This window comes from Homalodisca vitripennis, unplaced genomic scaffold (genome assembly GCF_021130785.1).
Source record: "Homalodisca vitripennis isolate AUS2020 unplaced genomic scaffold, UT_GWSS_2.1 ScUCBcl_6055;HRSCAF=13087, whole genome shotgun sequence".
NCBI classification, from domain to species: Eukaryota; Metazoa; Arthropoda; class Insecta; order Hemiptera; family Cicadellidae; genus Homalodisca; species Homalodisca vitripennis.
In genome coordinates, this window is record NW_025782170.1 from 8,686 (window position 1) to 36,289 (window position 27,604).

A 27,604-nucleotide genomic window follows, 5' to 3' on the forward strand; every position below is an offset into this window, starting at 1 on the left:
ATTGATTTCGTGGTTTGATGGATAACACATTTTGTTCAACACATATATGGAGGTGTAAGGCATATGTGTATTGTGTTGCAGAATGGTGAGATGATCAATAAGCCCTTCCATCTGAGCAGCCAAGGTGGACGAGCCGCGCGCTTCTCTCCGTCCACAGACTGTTTGGCTATCGGTGGAAATGACGGAAAGGCCTACCTCTGGTCTATCAAACTCTCAATCCATCTCCCAGTTAGTACTTTAGATTTCTGTAGCTTTTTATTGTAGTTCATGCTGGGATTGGCTGGGTACACTAAGAAGGTTAAAAAACTCATTTTTAATAAAAAAATACAATCCTGGGGCCCAAACCCAAAAGTGCCTACCTAATAGAAAAAAAAATGTATGATTAGTTCAAATTTGTTTTAAACCCACAAGTTTTGCAAATTATTATGCCTATCTATTTTTGTGTTTAGAGATTTTGCAAAATTTTAAGAATGCTTATAATATAAAACTTGTTACAATTAATTAAGGGTTGCCTCACTTAAAACATGAGGGTCACTCGTACTATATAAATAAAAAAATCAGTTAACTGATGTACTTTATGTTTAAGTTCAACCCAGCAATTGACAGTCATTTTGGTCTAAACTGGCAGTCAGTTTTTAACAGTTTTTGAGAGATTTGTTTACTATAAGTTTTCTGTGAATTAGTTTTTTTTTTTTATGGCACATTTAGGCAAATCATTATCTTTATAACAGGAAAGAAAAGTATTTAGATTTCATAAATACATAGAAATAACGGGACAATGTTATAGGGTCAATTCGGATTAGTGACTAAACGTATTTTCAGTGGTTTAGCATTAAAATGTATTTAAGTTTTATAGTGTTGAAATGATATTACCAGCAAAAAGTGTTTTCTCAGAATAACAATAAAAATGCAGGGTTTGTATTAGTGTCGGAAGTACACTCTGGGAAACCACAGAAGTGACCTTGACTTTTACGTGAATAATTTTGCAGGCGTTAGCATGACCTTCATCTATTACGCATGCTTTAGCTTTTAAGAATGTAGCTTAAATGTGTAGGTGTTTCAAGTATATAATGAAATTATTGCTAGTCAATTAAGATTATGGTTTGATACTCATATAATAATTATATTGGACTTTATAATATATCGCAAATTTACTGTGCAGTATAATCTCAATAGCTTTTTAAATTTTAACAAAAGAATTATATACAGGGTGTCAATTAAGTCTGGAACCTCTTTTTTAATTTTTAAACCACAATAATAGAAAGAAATACCAAAGTTCACACGTGCTTACTGGTGATAGTAACGCACATATCTGCCCAATTACCAACCAGATAATCCCTTTGGGGGACGGTCCACAAGGAGTCAGACAAAATTCTTAAATAGCAGCATAGGTCAAGTTTGGTATCAAATTAAAGGTCTTACTTAGAAAAGTACAATGCCGCAAACCGGACTTAAAAAGGTGGATTCATTCAGTAGTTATAGCTATTTGAATTTTAAAACAATTGAACAATGTAAATTATTAATTATTACAAGTAAACACCAATTTTTAAGTACCTGTGATCAAAGTAAGTGTTCAAAATGTTCCCCTACCATCATCTGGCAATGTCCTAGGCGGTTTTAAAAGCCATCCACTGCATTTTGAAGGTAGTCACGAGGAATATCTTGAGCTTCTTGGACTATGAGATTTCTTAGGTGTGCCAAATCTCAAGGCTTAGTACGATAAACTTTATCTTTGAGGTATCCCCAAAGAAAAAAATCCCAGCGGAGATAAATCAGGGGAACGAGCAGGCCACTCTACTGCACCACGTCTTCCAATCCATCTGTGAATGAATATTGTATCCAAGTATTCTCTAACAAGGAGAGCAAAGTGTGGTGGCGCGCCATCTTGTTGGAAATAAATTCTTTGAAATTGTCGACCAAGAGCAGCTTGTAGTGCAGGAATTATCTCATTTTGGAGCATTGCTAGATACGAGTCACCATTTAAATTACCATTGATAAATAATGGGCCCATAATTTGATTTCCTATAATACCTGCCCAAACGTTAAGTTTCTGTGGATGCTGTGTATGACTCAATCTGTCACTTTCACATTCTAAACAGTAGTGTTGTGTTATTGGTAATAATTATTGATTCCTGGCTTCGATTACTACATTGTCAGATGATGGGAGGGGAACATTTTGAACACTTACTTTGATCACAGGTACTTAAAAATTAGTGTTTACTTGTAATACTTAATAATTTACATTGTTCAATTGTTTTAAAATTCAAATAGCTTATCGTACTAAGCCTTGAGATTTGGCACACCTAAGAAATCTCATAGTCCAAGAAGCTCAAGATATTCCTCGTGACTACCTTCAAAATGCAGTGGATGGCTTTTAAAACCGCCTAGGACATTGCCAGATGATGGTAGGGGAACATTTTGAACACTTACTTTGATCACAGGTACTTAAAAATTGGTGTTTTACTTGTAATAATTAATAATTTACATTGTTCAATTGTTTTTAAAATTCAAATAGCTATAACTACTGAATGAATCCACCTTTTTAAGTCCGGTTTGCGGCATTGTACTTTTCTAAGTAAGACCTTTAATTTGATACCAAACTTGACCTATGCTGCTATTTAAGAATTTTGTCTGACTCCTTGTGGACCGTCCCTCAAAGGGATTATCCGGTCGGTAATTTGGCAGATGTGTGCGTTACTATCACCAGTAAGCACGTGTGAACTTTGGTATTTCTTTCTATTATTGTTCAAAAAATTAAAAAAGAGGTTCCAGACTTAATTGATACCCTGTATTACAACAACTTTTTCCAACTGACTAATTAGTTATTCTGAACTGGAAATCAATATTTGAATAGCTATTAACAATTTATTATTATTGAATACGAAGAGAAAAACACTAAGATTATGACCTGATATGCTTGTATCAAGAACATTCAATCACAATTGTTGTACTCCTATACTATACAGATTTTCGCTAATTCTCTATTGTCCAATGTGAGTGTAGTTTTCAAAATGACATGCCTGAAACCTGACATCATTATCAAATACCTCTACAAATCAAATATGTGACTGGATTAGGGCCGTACTAACAGAAAGGGTTGTTACTACCACTCTTATGGGAGCAGGTGTCAGTGCAAGGACTACAAAATGCTGTCCCCAGGGTGGCGTTCTTTCTTCTATTCAGTGGAACCTGGTTGCGGACAACCTGCTTGTGTCTTTAAACATTAGTGGTGTCTTTGCACAGGGGTATGCAGATAACAGTGTGATTCTTGTGAGTGGCAAGTTCAACACAACAGTATGGAACTGACCAATACTGCTCTGAACATGAATGGGGAACTGGTACGATGATATGGGCCTTAGTGTCAGTCCCACCATGGCTGGCCGTCATTAACTTTGCAAGAAGGTGTCAATTGGCGTGTATTGGTCAATTCTTATTGAGAGGCTCTTCTATCAAGATAAAGTCTGAGGTCAAGTACCTGGGCGTCATCCTTGATAGGGTCCTGAACTTGGGATGCCCATTTGGAAAGGGTTTGTTGCCATAGGGAAATGGTCTTTGATACAATGCAGACGTGTGATAGGTGGGGTCTTGAGGACTTAAGCCGGAGGCTTCTGTATTGGCTTTATGTCTCCATGGGCCCAAACCACTCTTCATTTGCAAAAATGTCTTACATACCTCAGTTCCGTCACTGCAACCGAAAATTATCCCTTGGTGGGCTACCTAGGCTTCAGTTATATTGTGCCTATCAGGTACAAGAACATGTCACTTCTAGCTGAGATAAAAGTAGTATAAAAGGCAGATTAAACATAACACTAACTGTACACTAATACAGTTACTATTATCCATACTACCAGGTTAATCAAGGCCTTTTTTAATTAATAACCCTGTAGGAAGTGTGTAAAAAATTACGCTAAAGGTAACAAGTCCTTTTTCTTATGTGCAGGGGTATGGAACAGTTTTTCCAAATCATAGGTAGTCCCAGTATTGTTTAGCTCGATTAATCGGACTTCTACTGTATTTTGTATTAATAACCTTCCTATTATGAAGGTTAACACAAACAAAAGATCAATCACTCACTATTGCAACAAAGTATATTGTGAGTTTTCTGTAGTTTAAGAACAGAACAATAATTGTTCTGTTCTTAAACTATTATTATATGCTCTTTCTTCATTGTGAGGACTTTTTCAAAAATGTACATTTTTTCATACAATTGTACATTGTTTTTGGTATGTGTTTGACAGCGCTTACCCTGGTCACATAGAGTCAGTCAACTGCGTGGCTTTCACACCAGACCAGGAGTATCTGGCGACCGGGTGTGCCGCTGGTCAACTCAAGGTCTGGAAGTCCAATCCTGCTTGCTCTCTGTGCCAGCTGCTTTTGGAGAATGTCCATGACCTTGGGGTTATCTCCTGTGACTTCTCTCACAACTTCATCAAGGACAAAGGTGTGCTACTCAATCATACACAATCACTAGACTATAAAATATTATCACTGTGCCTAATGCTATGTAAGAAAGGCTTTATTTATACTGACCAATGGCATAAACACTGTCACAATTACACATTTTATTTTTTTAAATTAGAGACGGGCAAAATAGGGTTTTCAAATCTTGATTCCTAAAAATAGATTCCTGATTAAGAAATTCAAATGTCAAATATTAGTAGCTCTTTTTAGCCTAAGTATGATTTAGACAAAAAAATTATTACCAATCCATTCTCTACCATCCTTAAACCTTTTGAGACCATTTGATAACATAATTAGTAATCTAAGAATACCAATATATTTTAAAGGGATTTGCATAGGTTCAAAGAAATACCTATATTTTAAAAACTTTTTCATATCTCCTACCTTCTATTTTAATGTAATAGATTATAATGTAGGCTTCCAGAATATATGTCTTTAATCTGCACACAAATATGGGCGTACATTTATTTCACGTATACAAATTATTTAAAATAAAAGATGTTTTTACAAATTTCAAACCACCCCCTATCTTGAAAAAAATCAAGATATAAACATAGCATATTTTATAGAGAAAATATTTATGAAACTACAATAATTTTGAAGTAAACAAAAATTTAAGATCATCTGTTTGTTTCCTGTTGAGTAACGAACGTCCGTTTTAAAACACTAAATATAACAAAATCACACTTTCGTGATCAGTAATTTTCGTAATGAGTATCAGCTGTCTGTCATCCATGAATAGATGCAGCAGACTTGCAGCAATTCATGAACATAAATATAAGAAATACTAACTGCAAGAAAAATATTGTTTACAATACTCAAACAATTCATTTATTAAATTATCTGTTTAATATTTTAAAGACCTAAAGTATGACATAAACACTTTTTAGTGAATGGAAATTTTTGCACTGCTGATTAGCTTATAATTAATGAAGTGCAGAGTCTCTGTAGATTCGATTGTTGAATCCTGTCAATCGATTCTCAAATCTGAATCTTTGTTGAATATTCGGTAGATTCGAGACTCTGGATTCGGCGTCGACACATCACTAACTGAAATGGGGTGTAGTAAATACTTGGAAAAAAATAGAATTGAGGATTCGATATTGAATAAAATATGTTAAATATATATTAAAGCTATGTCTACACTATAAATGATTTAAAACAGTTTGTGAGTTTCTTTTCTCTTTCTTTTTGTATGAATAGGTACACGACTTTAAATAACTATCATGTTAATAGCAGCCAAATACCTTTTCTGTTCTATGTACACGCTACCATGATGCATTCCATCAGTGTGGCTTATTCTTTTATCCTTTATGAACATTCCTTTTTTTGTGATTATCATATATTACAGCCAGAACAATTTTGTCATCTGTCTCGTTGCAATTGTTCAAACATATAACCCGTCTCATTTATACATTACGTCTACTTACAAATATCATTCATGTTTATTAGAACCAATCAAGTGCTGATTCAGGATCCTGGGAGACTCCATATCTCAATTTCCAGGAGGATGGAGATTAAGTTGATTTTTTTTTTAAGGAGTAACCGATCTCCTTTTATGCCTTATTCTGCCCGTCCTCATGGGCTACTGGCCTGCGTGAGGATCTTATCAAACAGAATAAGGGGGAGAGTCGATACAGGACAAAGTCGATGGTACTGATAAAAAGTGCAAACGGTCACAGACAGGGTTCGAACCTGCGCTATCTCTAATCCAGACCGAAAGTCCAGTGTCTTAGATCACTCGGCCATCGACACTCCCAAAGTGATATTTGCATTTTGAAGCATTGGTTTTACCAAGTGCAACTTGCGTGCAAACCTCTAGACGATCAGTCATCTTAGTTCTTAGGTGAACACAGCCAGTGTCAGATGTTAAAACCAAAACTTCCAATGTCAGTGAAGCCAATATATTTCAAGGATTTTATTGTGTGAGCAGTGTTTTAGCGGAGTCTGATACGTAAGGCTTTAATGTTAGTTTTGTCAGTCATATATGATTTGTTGTGAAAACCAATTATTTAACTGTTAAAGTTATGATTTTCATTAATCATATAAACATTTTAGTGCATTAAAGAATTAAAATTATACATTTTGTAGTATATTTTAGTGGTTGGTTAATATATGGACTCCTCCTAACTTTAGTTTTTATTATTATAAAAACATTATGTAGCAGTACATCTTTGTTGCAAGTTATTGTAGACTCTCAGAAATATGGATGTGTAGTTTAATGAAAAATATTTTGCAGCATCTTCTGCCCGAGGATACCGCCTAGCCACCGGTGGCAATGACTGCATTGTCAGAGTCTTTAAGATGTGGCCGATCGATGATCTGGTGATGAAGTTCGAGGAGATGTTCTTCATGCGAGGCCACGGAGGCAGTATAACTCAAGTCCGCTTCTCCAGCAAATCCTCTGATGTTTCTGGCCTCCACTGCCATCGACCGCACCACCAGGATTTGGAATATGGTGAGGGTTATGTAAACAGTGGTTAGAATATCCATAAATTGTTTTTGGTACAAGATAATTGCTATGGTTTTTCAAAACCAAAAGAAGTAACTTATGAAATAAAATTAACATTTTAGCCTATGAATTGTAATATTCAGTACTTGATACTTTGATCCTAATTGTTTGTATCGTGCTTGATTGCTCCTTTGTGGTACAATTGATTCTGTTAGCTTTGTGCATGTCTTTGTTAGTGCTGCACTTTGCCACATCATTGCACTCCACACGTCACTGTGTTCTTTCTTTCCGACTGAGTTAACTTGATTTGTTATTATTCATATTACATCCAAATGTGTACCCATTTCTGTAATAAAATAAACTATTTGAATTAATTCATGACTAGTAAATACACATAGGAATAGTAGGTGAAACTCATAATTCGTTACCATGGAAACATAAATTTTACCAAACTTTATTTTTTCACTCAACACGTTGTATTTACCCTGAAACAACTAAGTAAAGAAGACTGTGCACCGTTAAAAGGTAGCGGGTTAGTAACAACACAGGAAAGCATCTACTACTGATGTCACAGGCAACATATAGAATTAAATAAACATATCTTGGTATTTAGCTGTTCACGTTTCCATCAACATATAAATCATATTGTTTTTCACCCTTCTTACATGAGTGAAAACAGTGAACTATACAAATCAATGGATGATCTGTTGATTTCCAGTTGATCGATGCTGTAGCTGTCAGGATCACCAGTTCTAAGGTTAACCTCATGTTTTAGAATTCAACATCTAAAGAAGATGACAAATGAAAGTCCTTGAATTGCTGTTTTAACTTATAAACAATGGAAAAGGTCCATTTTTCTGTTATCTTTCCAAATCATTCATAATCGATAATAAATGTGAAACAAAGCATTGGAATTTGTATGAAATCATTCAATTTTAATATTAGATTGTATCATTGATGCACATCTTTAGTAAATGTGAGTATGCTAATTGGTAAAGTACAGCACTAACAAACAACATGCACAATGCTAAACAATTAGTGGTTTCACCACAAAGGAGAAATCAGGCATTATACAAAGCATTGATAATGTTTAAAGTTTTAAGCACTGAATAATATAAATTTATGGGCTAAAATGTTAATTATAATCAATAAAGTTACTTGTATTGGTTTTAAAACACAATAGCCAATTTTTTAATTAGGCCATACGCGAAAATTGGCTGAAAAATATGAATGTGATTTTTTACAATATCTATAATATGAGTTATATATTCAGGAATTATATGTTTTTTTTTTTAATTATTTGTGATTTATGAAAATTATTTTTTTACAAATTAAAAATACTGTTACTACTCCCTTCAGTCATCAGTCATATATACATACTGTAAAATTTTCCCAAAATATCACCATCTTCAGCATATTTTCTGTGGATGCTGATTACTTTTCCTGTATGATTATTTTCCCTGATTACAAGATATCCCCAATACTTGAGTAACACCACAATCATAATGCCTACAATTCCGTGTGGTGAAAACAAAACTATTACTATTTGCCTTGTCTTCAGGAAAGGTATCATTAAGAGCTGTGACATTAAAAAAGCAACCCCAACCAGATATTGATTGCACTATCTGGTATTCTGTAGTAGAACTTGTGGCTTTGTCAGCATTAGTGGTCTTAATCTGTTTTAGCACGGAAATTCCAGTGCTGAGTTTTTTGCACAGCGAGTAAAACATGGGAATTTTCAGGAGAGGCAGTCGCCCATACATACTTTTATTGATTTTGTCGTGATTATGTTAGGTGGCTCTGATACTGATCTTCAGTCGTCCTAGGTTCTTTTTCTTTGTTTTTTCTTTCATTGACCCTAGTAGTGGCAGTCATTTCACTTGTTAATGGCAGGCCGTTTTTGTGTGTTGCATAAGGTATTTTTTCTTTTTAGTTAAACAAATACGTATATAACAGCAATTATGTTATATTATACATTGTTTTTTCAGAAAACAGTGGAAAACAACATTCTGTTCAGATAACGTGAATTTGTAATTGGTGTATTTTTGTTATATAATAATTTATCCAAATTTTTTATATTGATTGCGTGGGACCATGGTTTGAAAATAATTTTTTTCCTAGAACTTTGAAACTTCAAAAGTTGTCAAATATTATGTTGTTTTTGAAAATATATAGGTTTTTTGGAATATATACAAAGAAACTAAAAGTAATGTGTGAAAATTTTGAAAAGGTGCCTAAAACCCATCTGAATAAAACAGCAACTATCAATTTGAAATTTAGTAACCAAAAACGTAATTCTTTTTACAAAAGAAACTTTTTAAACAGAAAGAATAAAGTAACAAAAATTATATTTACAGTGTTAAAATAAATTAGTTTAATAATTAGTTTAAATAATTAGTTTGTTTATTTGTTTGTAATGGTTTTATTTCTGACTTGGGCTAAAACAAAAGTACGATATGCATCTAAATATAGTAAACAAATAATACACTGTTAGTATTATTTACTACAACTACTCACATAAGAACATTACAGGATCATAATAAACACGTTTTATGGAATAATCAATCAATATTTACAGTTAACAAACGAAATAAATGAACAAAATAACCAATACAGTCAGTCAACAACTGTGCCGGACCGTAGCAACAGGTTTGAAAATAAATTCCCACTTTATATAAACAGCTGATTGCGTCATCCGTCCACTCGCTACAACTATTGAAAAAACTGTCTGTGGACAGGATTTTAATGTTTGCAGTGGTGTCTGAATAACATTGGTACGACGAGTTTACGTATCATAATAAGTGAAATAGTGACGCCATGACTGTCGACGAATAATCGTCGATTGCTAACCTCTGCGGGACTGTCACCGACCAATAGTCGTCGATTGCCAACACTAGGGTTAAAGACAAGAGGTAATTTGTTTCACAGTATTTCTGCGCAATGTTAACAGAAATAAAAGCAGTAACTTCAAGATCTTTTGCCGACTTCCTGGTGGTTAAGAGAGCAGTATCATCCGCATACATGACAGGGTGGCAATAGGCATCCAAATACTTAGGCAAATTGGAGACAGACAGGAATGAACAGAACAGGCCCAAGAATTGAGCCCTGTGGTACACCCTTAGTAACCCTCATGGTTGCAGATACCACTGTATTAACTGACTATTCTACAGTATGCTTGATCTCTACAATCTGCCATTTGTTATTTAAGTAACTCTTAAACCACTAGAGGTGTACCCCAAGTCCCTAATCCCTAAAGCTTCTTCACAATAAGATCGTGGTTGAGGCAGTCAAGAGCCATGCTCAGGTCAAGAAAAGTGCTAGTAACCGATTTTTCTTCGTGAAGGTTATTTATTATAAATTCAATTAATTGGTTGTAGATTTTCCCTTGTGATAATTAATTAGCTATTTACACAGTGACAAACATGTACAGTCTTAGCCAGGGTCTGTAACACTTTTGACAATCAAGAGTAATTGTATTTGTATTTGGTTTGCAGCAAAATGGTCAATGTTTGAATGTAACTGAGCTACCACAAGAATCAAGTAACCTGCTGCGCTTTCTCCCCAGATGCAACCCTTCCTTGCTACAGGTAACATATTTGGAGTAAATACTTGACAATAAAGATTTGTAAATGAAGTACCTTTTAATGTATTTTGTTAACCATAAACGAGTAGGTAATTACATCAGGAGTTTGTTTGAAGTTCAATAGTGGCAGTTGCTTTCGTATAGTAACGCTTTTTTTTCTTTACTCATCCTATTATTTGTGTCTTTAAATTTAATCAACTTTTGCATAAGTTCAACATTTTTCTGTTCAAAAATTCTGCTTTTGATAAATTAACAAATTAATTGAAATTACAAATTAATTGAAATTAAAGTGTCAGTGTTTGGCACCACACCCACGAAAGTGAAAAACCAAAAAGAACGAGAGGAAAAGAATTGAGGATATGTTGGTCCAAAATTGTTTATTTCAAAACATCAGTTACTTTCTGTACAGGTCCTATGATTAACACTTTTAGTGATGAATCTGAAACACAAGACTCTTTACAAAATGTTGGACATTGTTAGTGATTTCAAACAAAATTATTACTAAAAACTATGCTATAATGCTATAATGTTATTTTTTTCAGGTTCTTTGGATTCTTCAGTCATCATATGGGAAGTTCCTAAAGTAATATCGCTGCAAAACAAACATGAGGTAACTGCATTAATCTTTTAAACTCCATTACATTCATCACAGCATATACTGCCACTTTCATCTAGTATTCAATTCAATTCAGTCTCTTTATTCAACAGTATGTATAAATATACAGGAATGGTGTATATATATTTTTTACTTGTATTGTAAATTATATAATATATTTCAAATAACCTAATATGTTAGCTATTGTGTTATATGCGAGATTGTTCAGAATAATGTGGGGAAAAATTATGGCTGTTATTTTTTGTATATACTTTTTCTATTCTTCAAATTTTATCAAGTTAAATTTTATAAAGTTCAAGTTAAACTTGAAATCATTTTTGAACTTTTTATGGCATTAACCATTTTTTTCAAAAACATTACGAATTTTGAAGAAATAACAATGTGTATACAGTTTTCAGAACATGTTGTATATTTTATGTATTGGAACGTAAATAATTAAAACTCTAAGGGACTGTTTATAAAATTTACAGTGGCAAGGCAAGGTAAATTCAACTCTGCCATATTGCTAATTTTTTTAAAATCCAAGATGCTCTTTCCTGTAAATATCGTGTGATTGGCCCTTCTTAGTACAGCCAAGGCCACAGTTGTCAACTAAAGTATAAGGTCATGCATTTTAATGCTGTGTCTTTTTTTATTACAAATCTTAGATCATAAAAGATGTACATAAACATTTTTGTAACAAAAAATTTATTCTGACGTACTATTAAATTACAAAGATATTTAGTCAAATGATTTACCTGATGATAGTCTCACTGAGTCCGAAATGTACATAGTGCAGTAATCCTCTTGGAATCCTTCAGATCTCTTCAAATGAACATGACTCCAGATTCCAAGAGTCAAGTCTTTGACAGTGTCAGATTTCAGACACTACACTAAGCACTGAACTCAACATTCGCATTAAATTGGTGTTTCACACCTTAGATACATTTAAATTTTGGCTAACACATCATTATGGTCTGTTTCAGTCTGATGCTAATGGAAAATATGCTGTTAACCCTGATGAAGCTTTGGATTCTTTTGAAGCACTGACTCTAGGTAACCTACCTACTATATTGAGAAGGTTTTGAGGATTAAGTAAATAGTGTAGGACAAATATTTAAAACACACCAAGTACAATGCAGTGTGGTTGCAAATTCAATGTATGAAAGTACTAGCCATATGGTTGCTTTAAACATCAATATTTAAATGTGGCACCCAAGTATTTGCTCTGGAACTTTAGTATGCATGTATATTTTTATCAATCTTTATATACAGGGTGTACATAAAGTCCTGCACAGGTATAATATGTATATATATATTTTCTAAACGATAACAGATAAATCAACAAGATTTGGTACATCTACACTAACACCTAAAAATATACTTTTTGAAGGAAACTATCAGTTTTCTGTAATATCAAGGAGTCAGAAGGAAATCTTAAATACGACCATAGGTCAATATGCACATCATTTTAAAGGGCTTATCTAGCAGAGTTTAATGCCGCAAACTGCACTCAAAAAGATTGATCCAGTACAAAATAACGGCTGTTCAAAGGTTTTATTTAAAAAAGATGTTTACTTACCAAATGTTTTCAGAGTAAATGTTCGAATTTTTCACCTCTTGTTATTTGACAGTTGGAAAGACGCACATAAAAACTATTAACAGAATTTTGCATGGCAACTTGAGGAATCGTCTGACATTCTTGAAGTATTCTTTGTCTCAGTTCATTTAAATTTTGAAGGCTTTATTTTGTAGACGTTGCCCTTAAGGTAACCCCTAACAAAATAATCTAATGGAGACAGGCTTAAAATTTAGACCCTTTCAGAATTTTTTTAAACTGACGTAATAGAGATGTCATGAGTTTGTGCTGCTGAGCGTAGGGACTCTTGCGGGTTCTCAATAAATGACTGCAATACATCTAAAGAGTTGCCTTCGGTTGTCGCAGTAGCCTTCCTGACCTATGACGATCGGAAACACTTCCTATTTCTATAAAGCGTTTGAACAGTTCTCCCTACAGTTGTTCCAGAATTTGGCTGCGTCTCGTGAAAGTAGTCATTAAATAAATGGCATGCTTCCTCGTCGTGATCGTCTGTTGTTTCCCAACCAACCATCATAAGAAGTGTTATACGCTCACGTTCGTCAAGCGACATAGTGTAGTTGAAGAACTACAAGCAATATGACAAACTATTTTGTACTAAAGCGCACTGATAGAAAGGTTGGACAGCACTACTAAAACAAGAAAACTAGAATAGCCTACTATGAATAGACTGGCTAATAGGAAAGTCCAAACTGCGACCCAAACATAATTGTTCTAATTGTTACTGTTATCAGGTTTTCCCCCGTTTTCAATATATTAGGACCAGATTTGTAACCCTTGAGGATAACTAACGTCATAATTCACTTCTGTACAACTGACAAGCATAATGTAGTATTTCGCTGCAGTATTCGTTTGGTTGCAGTTTTGCTTTACTGGGGTTATGGCTACTAATAAAATGTAACCAAGTAAAACCTTTGAACAACCACCATTTTGTACGGGATCAAATCTTTTTGAGTGCGGTTTGTGGCATTAAATTCTGCTAGATAAGCCCTTTAAAATGATGTGCATATTGACCTATGCTCCTATTTAAGATTTCCTTCTGACTCCTTGCGGGACGTCCCCCATGATATTACAGAAAACTGATAGTTCCTTCAAAAATTAGATTTTTAGGTGTAGTGTTGATGTACCAGATCTTGTTGATTTATCCGTTATCGTTCAGAAAATATTATACCCGTTGCAGGACTTTATGTACACTCTGTATATATTTCTTGTGTGCGTTGTGTATGGGGCTGAACTCCTCCTAAATGGGTGGACCGATTTTAATGAAACTTTTTGTGTGTCGTTAGGTGGATCCGAGGAATGGTTTAGATTCACAATTCGGTCCAATTTACATTGTTTTATATAATTAATTTTTTATTTATAAATAAATTGTTGTTGATCTTGGAATATTTTACATTGGATCCACCAGACTGCGCTACAACACGTAATACAAAGTGAACTGTTTACTTAACAGCTGTCAACACTTTCAGCTTAAGTTCAACAAAGAGGAAGAAAAATTTGCTTACATTTAAATTGTAAAAAATATTACGTTATTATAAAGTGCTTGATCAGTAGTGTAATGCAGATTGCAAAGATAAAGTTTCACCAATTGTTCCATGTAAACATTATAATATTACAACACAGCCATAATGTTTTTCTATCTTAATTTCAGGTTTTCCCGACAGTTTCTGCTGCTATCAAATTTGTGTGTTGTTTTTGTAACATCGTGTAATTATTGTGTGAGTGCTAATTGTAATAATACATTAATAGAGATTGAAGATGGTTTTGAAGTGCATAAAAAACTATAGTTAATTATTGAAGTTATTGAACTCATTTTGCAAATTTATTGAAGTGAGTATATTAGTCGCATAAACCTCAAATAACCTAAGTAGCATACAAATCAAAAAGGTTGTGTTTCTATTTGTGAATAACTATTGTTAACAGTTTAGATTATCAAGTTTTAACTAATTGGATTTAAAATAATTTGTTGTAATTTACATTTTTAATCTGCAGTCAAAATTGGTCACATAATTTCAAATTAGCATTCAAATCACATGTGTGAATAAACCAAGAATCAAGAATCAAGAGATTTATTTGCCATTAAATACAAAAAACAGTACAATAGGCATCGTCAATCAAGCCCCAATAATGAAATAAAAACTCTTAACTAGTCCGAATGATAATATCACACATGTCACTACAATTCAAGTACTCTTCAACAGTATAGAAGGCTAGGAGGATGTGACGTTGAGGATTTCTTATCCCTAAATGAAACAGTAAAAAATTTAATTAATCTGACTAAAATAGTGAATAATGACAATGCTGAAATTGTGAAGAAGCTTGAATGTGTGTCGTCGGAAAATGTTAGGTTAAGGAATGACATGACTCTGTTCAAACAACATGTTGAAGAATATATGACAATTTCAAATTCTGTCAAAAGTGACTCACAGACGAACAATAGTGAGCGTGCTGGTATTTTTTCAAGTGAAGTCGAATCTGTGGAGGGCCTTGATGACAAAGATTCTACTCTTGCAGGCCGTTGCATTGATACTTCAATTGCCGTTGACAGTGAAATGTTGGAATCAGATGGATTATGGACATATGTTAGTAAACACATCAAAAACACATCATGACCATGTCAACAAGGTAGTGAGGTTAACAAAGTTAATAACCGGGTTTACAGGAACTCCGAATATGTAAGTAAAGGAGTTAAATTCAACAAAAAACACGACACTTTAAATAAAAGTGGCAATAATTCACAGGAAAAGAAATATCCTCCAAGTAAGTTACTGCCTAGTATGGATGCAAACGCAATTCTAAAAGTAAAAGGGAAAGAGAACTCATCTATGATGAAACATTCCTACAGTGATGTAATTAAAAGAAATAAGGTAATTTATGGTACAAAAGAGGTAAGTGAGAATACCTTAGAATATGTGAGAATTAAACCTGCAGAAAGAATACTATGGCTTTTCATGTCGGGTTGGAACACAGATGTTACTGCTGACTCATTAGTTGAATACCTTAATAGTTTAAAAGAGGCACCTACATATCAGTGTGAACAATTAAAAACTAGGTACAGCAACTACAACTCTTTCAAGGTGGGTGTACCGCTCGAATTGGGTGAGGAACTTATGCATCCTAACCTGTGGCCTCGAGGTGTTAGTGTTCGAAAAATATAACCCTCTTCGTAGAACAGTAAGTTATAATAAAACCTTTTTTAGGCCTACCCCATTAAGTGGGCCTAGTAAACTCATAGACGTATTGGATCAAAACCTATCTACAAATATTAAGGGTCCTAGGCCAAGTATAAGTGTATGTACCTTCAATGTACAATCATTGCGCAATAAATTATTTGAACTTGAGGCGATATTGGCTCTCAAACAAACCGATGTTATTTGTATTAATGAGCACTGGTTAGTTAAAGATGAAATATCCTTGTATATTCCTGAGGGATTTGAACTGGCCGGGTACTTTTGCCGAGAATCGGGTTTTGGTGGTTCGTCAATTTATGTCAAGAAAGAAAATAAGTTATGAAATGATTGATGTTTCCCGCTATAGTCAAAGTGCAATATGTGAAGCAACTGCCATTAGACTAAGTAAACCGAATGCATTAGTTATATGTGTGTATCGCACGCCAGACTCTAAGTTTGGACTGTTTATATTTTTAGCCTAGAATGTTTACTTGCTTATTGTTACTAAGGGTCCAAAAAATTTTAAACATGTAATACTGGCGGGTGATTTTAATGTTGATATATTGAAAGCTAGTGACTCTGAAACTCTTGATTTTTTAAATCTTTTTAGATCCTTTAATTTGTACTGTACAAATAATTGTACCAACTAGGTTTAAGTCTTGCCTTGACAATATAGCTACTAATTTAGCTGCAGAAAACCTAGATATAGTTTTGTTGAACCAAGGAGTAATATCTGATCACGCAGGTATTTGGGTTAGCCTTTATCTGGCCAATGAACATAGCCATAGTCGGGATGGCAGTACTATTAGGCCTAAGCCCAATGACATGAAAGTTGGCCAAAAACGTCTCATGTCACAAGATAGGTTAGGTAATCTAGTTGAATGTTTAAGTAATTCTGACTGGAATTTGTGTGTATCACAAAGATGTAAATATTGCTGTAAATAGTTTTTTAAATATTTTAACCATGCATTTTAATATTAGTTGCCCAAAGATATCTGTGATACCTAGATCTAAGAAATGCGATGTAATAAACTGGTTTACGCCAGAATTACTAGATAGGCGAATGCAACTTCTAGCTCTATATGATAAATGGAGGATTACTCGGAACCAAGATGATCACATACTTTACAATAGTTTTTAAAAAACTCTATAAGCAGGAAATCATGAAGGCTAAAGTAGCTGCCAACAATAGATATATCAGTAATTCCAATAACCAATGCAAAGCTGCATGGTTTGTTGCTAAAAGAGAATGTAATCTTAATTGCTCAACAAAACGCAGTATACCAATCTCACCTGGCCAATTGAACTCTTACTTTGTTAATTTGTCTATTGACAGTAATGATAAACAGGATGAGGTTCATTGATGTAAATGACTCAGTGTACTCTGACTTGCTATCAAATTCTACTAGGCCTAATGCTGATAATGTATTTAAATGGAAGTTGGTGGATGAAGGAATGGTAAAAGTGTGTTGTCAATAAAATGAGTGGCTCACATAGTGAGGATGTGTATGGTTTGTCCAATTTTTTGCTTAAAAATATAATTAATGTTATATTGTTACCACTTACTTATCTGGTAAATTTAGTTGTTACTGTAGGATATTTTCCAGACTGCCTAAAGATGTCTAAAGTTACACCTATGTTTAAGAAAGGAGATATGAACTGTCCTGAAAATTATCGGGCCGATCACAATTGTCCCAATTTTAAGTAAGGTAATCGAGTCTTGCCTGGTGGCACAGCTGTATGAATACTTTGTTACCAACAATTTGTTGTATCCTTTTCAATTTGGCTTTAGGCCTAAACATACAACCGTGGATGCAGTTGAGAAAAATTGTAGACTATATTTTAAAACAGCTTTGAGGACAAGCTGGTGGTTGGTACTAGCCTATTAGACCTAAGTAAGGCTTTTGACAATGTTTTTCATGTTATGTTATGTCAAAAACTTAAACATTATGGTGTTGTAAATGAAGAACTGTCAGTAATAGAAAGTTATCTTAAGAATAGGAAAAAAATGGTTGCTGTTAAAAATCTCAGAATATCTTGATGTTTATGCAGGTGTTCCGCAGGGCTCTGTCCTTGGTCCTTTTCTTTTTTTGGTGTTTGTGAATGACTTTAGTTATAATGTGTCAGCTTTCTCTATACTGTATGCTGATGACACCACGTTGATCCAAAATGATGTAAATATTCCAAATGTACAAGCAAAACTGAATGAAGCTCTATCTAACTATTGTTAATAGTTTTAGGAATTGGTTTTTAAATTAAATTCTGTTGGCCAGTTCCGATACTATACTGTAATTTTAAATAACTAATTTTATAACAGGTATATTTTTTCAATTTACAACCTAAGTTATTGTAATGACATTGAATATACAATTTTTTTTTGTTAATCCTTCAGGAGTATACACAAACAAATTAGATGGTTTTTCAGATAGGGCTGAAGTATAATAAGTGGCCTCCATCACAATCGAATTATTGATATTTCTGAATAGCCTATCTAAACTACTATCCGAATAGATTATAGTTATTTAAAGGCTGAAGTATAATAAGCTGCCACCATCACAATCGAATTATTGATTTTTCTGATTAGCCTATCTAAACTACCGAATTTCATTATAGTTGTTTAAAATTACAGTATAGTATCAGAACTGGCCAACAGAATTTAATTTAAAACCAATTCCTACACTATTAACAATAGTTAAATTCATACATGTGATTTGTACGCTACTTAATTTGAACTTATGTGACCAATTTTGACTGCAGATTAAAAATGTAAATTACAACAAACTATTTAAAAAAAACTTGATTATCTAAACTGTTAACAATAGTTATTCACACATAGAAACACAACCTTTTGATTTGTATGCTACTTAGGTTATTTGACGTTATGCGACCAATATACTCACTTCATTAAATTTGCAAAATGAGTTCAATAACTTCAATAAATAACTATAGTTTTTTATGTACTTCAAACATCTTCAATCTCTATTAATGTAATATTACAATTAGCACTCACACAATAATTACAACGATGTTACAAAACAACACACAAATTTGATAGCAGCACAAACTGTCAGGAAAACCTGGAATTAAAATCGGAAAACATTTGAAACTGTGATCGTAGCGCATTCTGCTGGATCCAATGTAAAACATTCCAAGATGGCCCACCCATTTAGGAGGAGTTCAGCCCCATACACAGACACACACAAGAAATATATAATATATATAAAGATAATGAAATTCGGTAGTTTAAATAGGCTAATTTGAAATATCAATAATTCGATTGTGATGGTGGCCGCTTATTACACTTCAGCCTTTAAATAACTATAATCTAACTCGGATCGTCATTTTAGTAGTTTAGATAGGCTATTCAGAAATATCAATAATTCGATTGTGATGGTGGCCACTTATTATACTTTAGCCCTATCGGAAAACCATCTAATTTGTTTGTGTATACTCAGAATCAGAATCAGAATCATTTTTATTGCCATTTTTTCTTTACAGAATTGACAAAGTCAGTCATAAAAACAATACATATTACAATAATGTACAGTTAAAAAACAAAAAAACAACACAGTAAAATATACTGGCCTACAAAAGTATGGACATTTCATATGATGGGATAAACGCTAAGCATTAATAGCTACCTCTGAATTCAGAAACTCGTTTACAGAGTAGAAGGCCTGAGTGATGAGCCATTTGGAAATTTTTGATTTAAAAGTTTGTAAATCTAACACCCTCAACATTTCGGGAAGCTTGTTAAAGAGCTTGATTTGCAAATATTTATGACTCTTGCTGTATTTGGTTAATCTCATTGTAGGCAAAACTAAGTCATTAGCATGTCGTGTGTGATAATTATGTATATTGTTAAAACTTGTAAAATCTTCTACGTTTTCTCGTACATGAATTAAATTTTGAAAAATAAAAATGCATGGAAGAGTCATTATATTATTGTTTAATAAAATATGATTTACAGGCTATTCCCTATAACCTAGACAAAACATAATTCTTATAGCTCTCTTTCTGCCACAGGAAAACTCTTTCTGCACCTACACTATTACCCCATAAAATGTTAGCATACAACAAATGAGAATGAAAAAAACTAAAGTAAGCAATTTTAAGTAACTTATTACTAACACAGCTCTTTAGTTTTACGTAAGTAAAAAACAAACTCTTGACAACTTTGAAATTACATTATTTGTATGCTCATGCCAGATAAGCTTAGAATCTAAAGTTATCCCTAAGAGCTTCACCGGTTTCAATATAGAGTCTTCTTGCATTTCAAATACTTCTTAGAGAGAATAGTATGTTTTCAGTTTTATTATCATTCATTTTTAAGAGATTAGACTCAAACCACATAGAAGCTGTATTGATTACTCTATTAGTGTTACTAAGAACATCATGTACACAGTTGCCCTTTACTATTATAGATGTATCATCCGCGTACAATACGGTATTACAGTTCAAATTGATTGGTAAGTCATTGACATACAAAATAAATAAGAGGGGGCCAAGGACAGAGCCCTGAGGGACCCCAGCAAGGACTTCTTTTACAGACGAATCTTGACCACCAACACTGACCATATGTAGTCTACCACACAAATAAGTTCTGAAGAACTGTAAGGTATCATTACATATTCCATAATACTGCAATTTATTTAATAAAATATCATGAGAGATACTGTCGAAAGCCTTTGCTGAGGTCCAACAGGGTCAATCCCAAGTACTCATGATCCTCAAAACTTGTCAATATCTGAGACACAACATTGTCTAATGCCTTAACTGTTGAGTAGCCCGGCCTAAAACCCAAATTGGCTATTTGATAAGATTTGATTTACATCTAGGAAATCCATGAGCTGATTTTTAACACAAGTCTCTAATATTTTAGAAAAAACCGAAACAATCGTTATTGTTCTATAATTATCTACACAGGATCTATCGCCCTTTTTAAACAAGGGGATACTTTTTGAAAGTTTTAAACAATTTGGAAAACGTGAGGAAGACAAACTAAGATTAATTACATAAGTCAAGGGCTTGATTATAAGAGGAGCAATGAATTTCACTATTTTATTGGATAAGCCATATATATCCTCACACTTAGATGGCTTTAAAGATTTAACTATGGCACATATTTGTTTCTCGTCTATTTCTTTAAAAATAAAACTGACCTGTGAACTTTTAGCATTAGCAAGGTAAAACACTGTGTCTTAAACTATTATTATTGTTGGTCTGATACTTACTAAGTATTTCCTTACCAATATTAATGTAGTGGTCGTTAAATTTATCTGGAGCTATCTGTGGCAGATTATCATCAGTACTAAAATGATTTCCTGCTTCCAATTTTATAACCTTCCAGGCAGCTAAGCACTTATTATTGGCTTCATTGATAAATGTATCATTACACCTTATTTTGGCTTCTTTAATTCTTTCTCTGTACATTTTCTTTTGCAAGTTATAGCAGTTCCTTAAAGCTACATTGTCCCTATAAGCTGGTATTTTCAACATATCTCCAAGGTATTAACAATATTTCTCATGTTATGGAGAGACTCATCAAACCATTTGGAGTTACCAGTTTTCTTTTTATTTTGTAAATTAACAGACTTTTGAATCATTGGACAAAAGTAATTGTATAAACACATAAGATTATTTATAAAGTATTCAAAAGCAGCATTAGTGTCTGTAATTTCAAACAGACTATACCAATCAAACTGAGATAATTGTTCAGCAAATGAGTTTACATTATTTTCCTTTACTCTTCGAAAGGAGATCTGTTTCACCATAGGGGTTACAGATGGGACACAGAAATTAAACAGAATCATCTCATGGTCCGAAATCTGGTAATTCCACAGACAGCACCTAAAACAGTTTTTATCTAGATTTGTAACAATATTATCAATAATATTATTATACCTAGTTGGAGTGTCATTGACATGATATAAATTAAAAGATTTAAGTAAGTTAATGAGCATAACTGTATTAACATCATTAAACTTTTGAAAAATCTATATTAAAATCTGCTCCCAGAACAATCTTACTCTTGGGTTTCCTATTACAAATAAAATGTAGTAAATATTCAAGATAAGTAAAAAATATGTTACTATTACTATCTGGTGTTCTATACAAGGAGATAAATATTACATTAAAAGTATTTACATATATACAAGCAGCTTCCAGAAGTCTGGGGCAGGTTAGATGTGAGACGTCAATTATTTCAAATTTAATATAATCTTTAATTAAAATAGAGGCCCCTCCATAGGGCTCGCTTCTACAATACGCTGAAGCTAATTGGAAACCACTGGGCACATATAACTTTACTTCATCCTCAAGGAGCCAATGTTCATTAATTAGAACAACATCACAAGTGGCTTCATCCAAGACCACTGCTAATTCGTTTACTTTATTTCTTATGGATTGAACATTAAGATGTAGCACATTCACCCACATATCCTTACCAGACCTCTGGAAACCAAGATCTAAATCACCTCTACAAAATTTAACACTATTTGAATAGAGGCTCGTCTCTATGGTGGTGCAGCCAGATCTGATAGTGGACAGTTTTCCAAAGAGGCCCGCTCTTCCATTACCCCATCTATGAGAAGCTCAGAAGTCGAAGTGAAGGCTGTAGCACACGTATCACCATCAGCGTTGGAGTTAGTCATATCCTGTGGTGCTCTCTCACCAGTGTTGTTAGAACATGCAAGTTCCTGTGATGAAGGCAACTGTGAAACAGTCCCCCCCGGATGCCGACTGTACCATAGATCTTAGACACTTCTATCTCCTTGGTCTCCTCCAGTGCCTCACAAATTAGTTTAGCAAGCCAGTACTTGCCTCTTGCATTTAAGTGCATGCCGTGGCGAGTATGTAAATATCTATCTGCTCCACTAGCCCTAACCAGAGAAACATTAGGAAACTCTTGACTAATAGTTTCTAGGTTTTTATTGAATTTTCTAATCTCTTTATTAACACATGACCAATTTTTTAAGTCATGCCTAGTGGGCAAATCTACTAAAACTATTCTAAAACCGCTGTATTTGTCCAATGTTTCACTAATTGCATCGATTGCCCTTTGAGCTTCATTGCGGAAAACGTCATTAGATCCACATGCAATGGCAAGCACATCATTAGGACCCAGTTCTTCACCATCAATGTTATCAAAATTCAAAAATCTGCTCAGCCAAACCACCAGGCCTAACAAAACCAACAGCATCCAACGATTTAGAGTGTTTATTTAGGTGAAATGTTAAATCACGGCCATGGCTGTCAGCACATAATAGCAGTTTTTTGTTTTGTTTGGCTACTTCTTCTTGTATTAATGTGGCATCTTTCCCCTTTTTGAGCAGACGAGTCTTTTCTATGGGTTTTTCTCCAGTGTGTGAGTCTGTGAACCTACGTTTGAAGTATTGACAGTGTTAGGTATGATGATACAATCACTTACATCAGACTTGTCACCTTCGAAATCACTTTGGAGCACTTCAAAGGAATTTTTTGAAGTGAAATCCGGACTTGACAATGCCTGAATTGCTTTAAATGCTCGCTGTTGCCTCCGACCAGAGATTGTGTAAACTTCCTGCCATTCAGTATCAACAGAAGGTGTTATTATAGGTAAGAGGGGGAAAGCAATTAAAGCAGGCAAATTTTTTCGGACTTGAAGGATTCTGCTTTTTTTTTGTTGACTTGAACTTTTTTCTTGTAGGGTTTTTAATTATACTCTCTAGGGTGCGTATTGTGTCAAGCATTTTTGTTGTTTCTTCCTTATAGATCACACAACGTCTACAATTCCCAGACTGAAAACAGCCCTCCTTTAAATTGCCCCTGGCCTCCTCTTCAGCATATATAATAAAGTTTTCATTTGCTTCTTTTTTCGCTTTTTAGTTTCTGCTCCAAAGATTTTTATTTTCATTTAATAGTTGCTTTTCTCTCTCATGAAACAGATTTTTCATTGATTCAATGTTCTCTTCATAATCTTTTAACTTGTCTTCAAGTTTCTAGTACATAAATAGAAGTTTTATTTTTTTCTTGATGGAGTTTCTTGTTTTTAATTCTTCATTCTCCTGTAAAATTGACTTATTTATCTCTTCGGCTAGTGAGGAACCATTTAACTGTTCAAAGTTTTCTTGGCTATTTTTCAGAAGATAGTATATTTCTGCCTTCAGTAGAGTTCAAATTACATCTTGAACATGTCCACTGTCCCAACAAGTCTTCCTTTTCCATAATCTTTATATCAGGTAGAGTTAGCTCAGCACATTTAAAATGGACCCATTTATGGCAAGATCCTGTACATAAAATTCCAGCTGACCTTACATTGTTCTCGCATATTCCACAAGGATATTTTGGCCATAGTAATTATTTGTAACAATTTCCACAACTGATTACCAATTTTACAATGACTTAATTCATAAATAATAAACAGGTAACCAATTAATTAAGTACACAAATTACAAACAATCAGCCTTTTAGAACATGCAATGTGTGTCTAGTTTTAATCAGTATATTAATTTTCCAATGAAAGTCAATATGTGCCTGAAAAGTTCAAATGTAAACAAAACAATGTAAACAAAGCAGACACTGTCAGAGCAGAAGACACCTGACAGCATACACACTCCTGAAGGATTAACAAAAATATTGTGCATTCAATGGCATTATGATAAATTAAGTTTGTAAATTGAAAAAATATACCTGTTATAAAATAGTTTGTTTCAACTTTTTTACCTTCACTTTAAATAAGTTATAGTTTTCATTTAAAAATATCCTCTACATTTCACTTCGCTCATGTTATACTCACACACACTATCGATTGGTCGAAGTGTGATTAAATGTACATGTAATGAAGTTAGATATTGCAATAACTTTTTAATAGACAACGTCTGTCGGGTCTGCTAGTAAGTTATAATTTTGTCATGCAATTAAGTTGAGTTCACTGGTATTTGTACTAATATTATATTTAAAAATAACATTTATGTAAGAAAGCATAATACTTACTAAAACATTACAAATTGGATAGTAAAATGGCAATATCTTTTTTTACTAACGATTGGATTATCCTGCCAATACTGCCATGCTGAAAGTCTGATCCCTAGAATGTGAGCTTGGTGTCAAACCTCTTGCCGAGTCAGGTAACCTATCTTGGTTCTCTATATATTTTTAGTCTGCCACACTTGAATGTCTGTGTAAATTTCTATTTTGGTGAGAAGGATGATTTCTATCTTCTTGATCACTAGAGTCAGACCTTGCGTGTCCAGAACTTTTATATATACCAGGTGATTTCACTTAAGTGTGTGTATCTAGTGAGAAAGCTCGCCTCAGGCAATTTCCCTCACACATGAAGCCATCATAGGCAATATTCCATTGGGTCATGTGAAGGGCAAACCCTGAGCTACACCTGATATTTCATTCCTTGTCATGTGTCACTGTCTATCCCGAAAATAGAATGATAGAACTATTCTCAGGAGACAAGTACATATGTGGGAATACAGTGTAAGGCAGCCAGCACAAATACAAATAAATACAAATACAAATACAAATATTCTTTATTTTCAAATACATTAAGTATTGAAATGGCGTCAAATAAAATCATCACAAACAGTTGTTACAATTTCAAAAATAAGCTTTTTCAAATGGCAATGTTCATTGTCTTCTTTCAATAAACTCGCACATCAGTCCATCTGGATGAATTGAACATGGCCTGCACATCCAGTGTCAGCAGTTGGTCCCACCTGGGTCACCTTGAAGTGTAGATTATTGCTAAGAACAACTACCTTGTGAAAATCTAGGTGATGATCTGAAATACCATGTATGAAGTTCTCAAGTGTGATTTGCTTTGTGAGTCTAGGGTTTGGACCGTTTTTGCTGCTTTGTCCAGCATACAAAGGTGTCCTATTAAAAATAGGGTTTTGATGTATATCTTACCCTTCCTGTGTTGAACGTCACTGAACACTAGCGCACCTAGGAATCTTTTCTGGGGGGGGGAGGTTGTCTGGAACCACTGTAGGGTCTGATCAGCTAGGGGGTCCTGGTGAAATTTTTGAAATACTAAGTCCTAAAAATCATTATTTATTGCACTTCTTAGCTAGTAGAAGTGGTATTAGGCTAAGATCAGGTCAGAGTGTATAAAGTTTTATAGTAAAAACCATTCTAGCACCTAATCACCAGGAAGCTTATACAGGGATGAATGAAATCTTCTGTAAAAAACACAGTTTATATGAAATCTATAACTGAAAAACATGGATTAACAAAATACAGATTAGTTAAGTTTAAAGTACAAATCAAGGCCAAAGCTGTCTTTATGTCTATTCTTGGATCAGAAAGTGTATACAGTACACATTGATACCCAAGTTTGAAAGTTGACCACAAACTAATATATTTACAACAATGGGAGTTACATTAAAATTATCTATTTTATTTCTATGTTTAGACATATATAAAACAAATACTCCACCACCAATAACTACCAGTTTTTTATCTTAATAACAACAACAAAAATGGTACTAGTTTTTGGGGCTTGTTAACCAAACTGCAACTTTTAAAATTCATAACTCGGAAAACTCATGATCCGATTAGAACCAAATTTTATACAAGATAGGTATACATGTATTGTAATTGAATATGGTGTTTTAGAATTATATGAAAAAGTTATTAAATTACTATCTTGACTGTTGCTCTTGACCGGACATTCAAAGTATTGGGCACTGGTCGTGATATGGAGCCGTAAAGTTATTATCTTGCGCATGTAATTTGACTAACAACATTTTAAAAACATGTAATTTTTAACACAGGTTTTATGGAGCAGGTTTTGTTCATTAACCGCGGCTAGTGCCTGCTCATCTGTATATGCAAACTGCCAAACTACCTAGGCCGCCGTTGTCTCTTAGTGACAACGAATGATGACAAACTAATACAGTACAGAACTGCTCAGAACTCCGCAGCTCACTCTTTATTGTGGCAACTGTGAGAGTGGTAGTGGTGGCTTTGGACTGGAAGGTGCAAGGGATGGTGGCTTGAGTCACACTTAGATAATATTCTTTCCGCCAGAGCACATGTACGAAACCTTTCCTCCCTACATATCTGCTCTCACTCTAACGGCATAGTTACTCGTCTGCAGTTGCAATAACACAACGACAACGCTGAACTACTCTGTCACGTGACGTTACATATAATTTGTGTTTCTTCACTTAAAAGTATAAAAATCGCAACAAGAATAAATCTATAATTAATGTTACATAAGATGTGAACAGCATGTTATAGTTCACCAGTAATAAACGGTTAATTTTTCATAATCGTAATCAATTATTATTTATGATGGATTTCAAAGCCCACACATAAATGTAATGTTTATTTCGAAAATAGTTTGTTAGGGCGTCCAACTAGTTTTAAATTTAAATGCTCTTGGAGAACAGATCTAATTTGTCCCCCCCCCCTTCCCCCACCCATCAATCCTGTCAGTAAGTGTCAAAGTAACTTTCTTTCATGCAGTAATTGAGATTACCTTCACTAATACATACATTCAAATTCACTTCAGCTCTCTGTTTCCACAGTGGTGTTATCAATTTCTCGCTTTTGACATAAAACTGTGATAGAAAGTTATTGATATTTTAATTAATAATTTAATGTAGTAATATGTATATTTTGCTTATTCCAGAAGATGTCCAGCTGGATGATCTTGTCACTGCTTTCAAGATGAGTTCCGCTGATGTTCCGAATCACATGATCTGTCCAATCACACAGCAAGTCATGATAGATCCTGTTATATGTGAAG

General features: G+C 33.9%; 1 protein-coding gene across 1 annotated transcript; it reads left to right on the top strand.

Annotated features, from left to right (window-relative positions):
- Window positions 1-178: 178 nt before the first annotated feature.
- LOC124373628 (WD repeat, SAM and U-box domain-containing protein 1-like) lies at window positions 179-27,604 on the top strand (the record flags this gene model as incomplete). The annotated part of the gene is made up of 7 exons (XM_046831982.1): window positions 179-228; window positions 4,239-4,441; window positions 6,701-6,930; window positions 10,479-10,500; window positions 11,039-11,106; window positions 12,078-12,147; window positions 27,488-27,604. Coding segments are annotated over exons 1-7 (760 nt in total), but the record flags the coding sequence as incomplete, so codon positions are not given.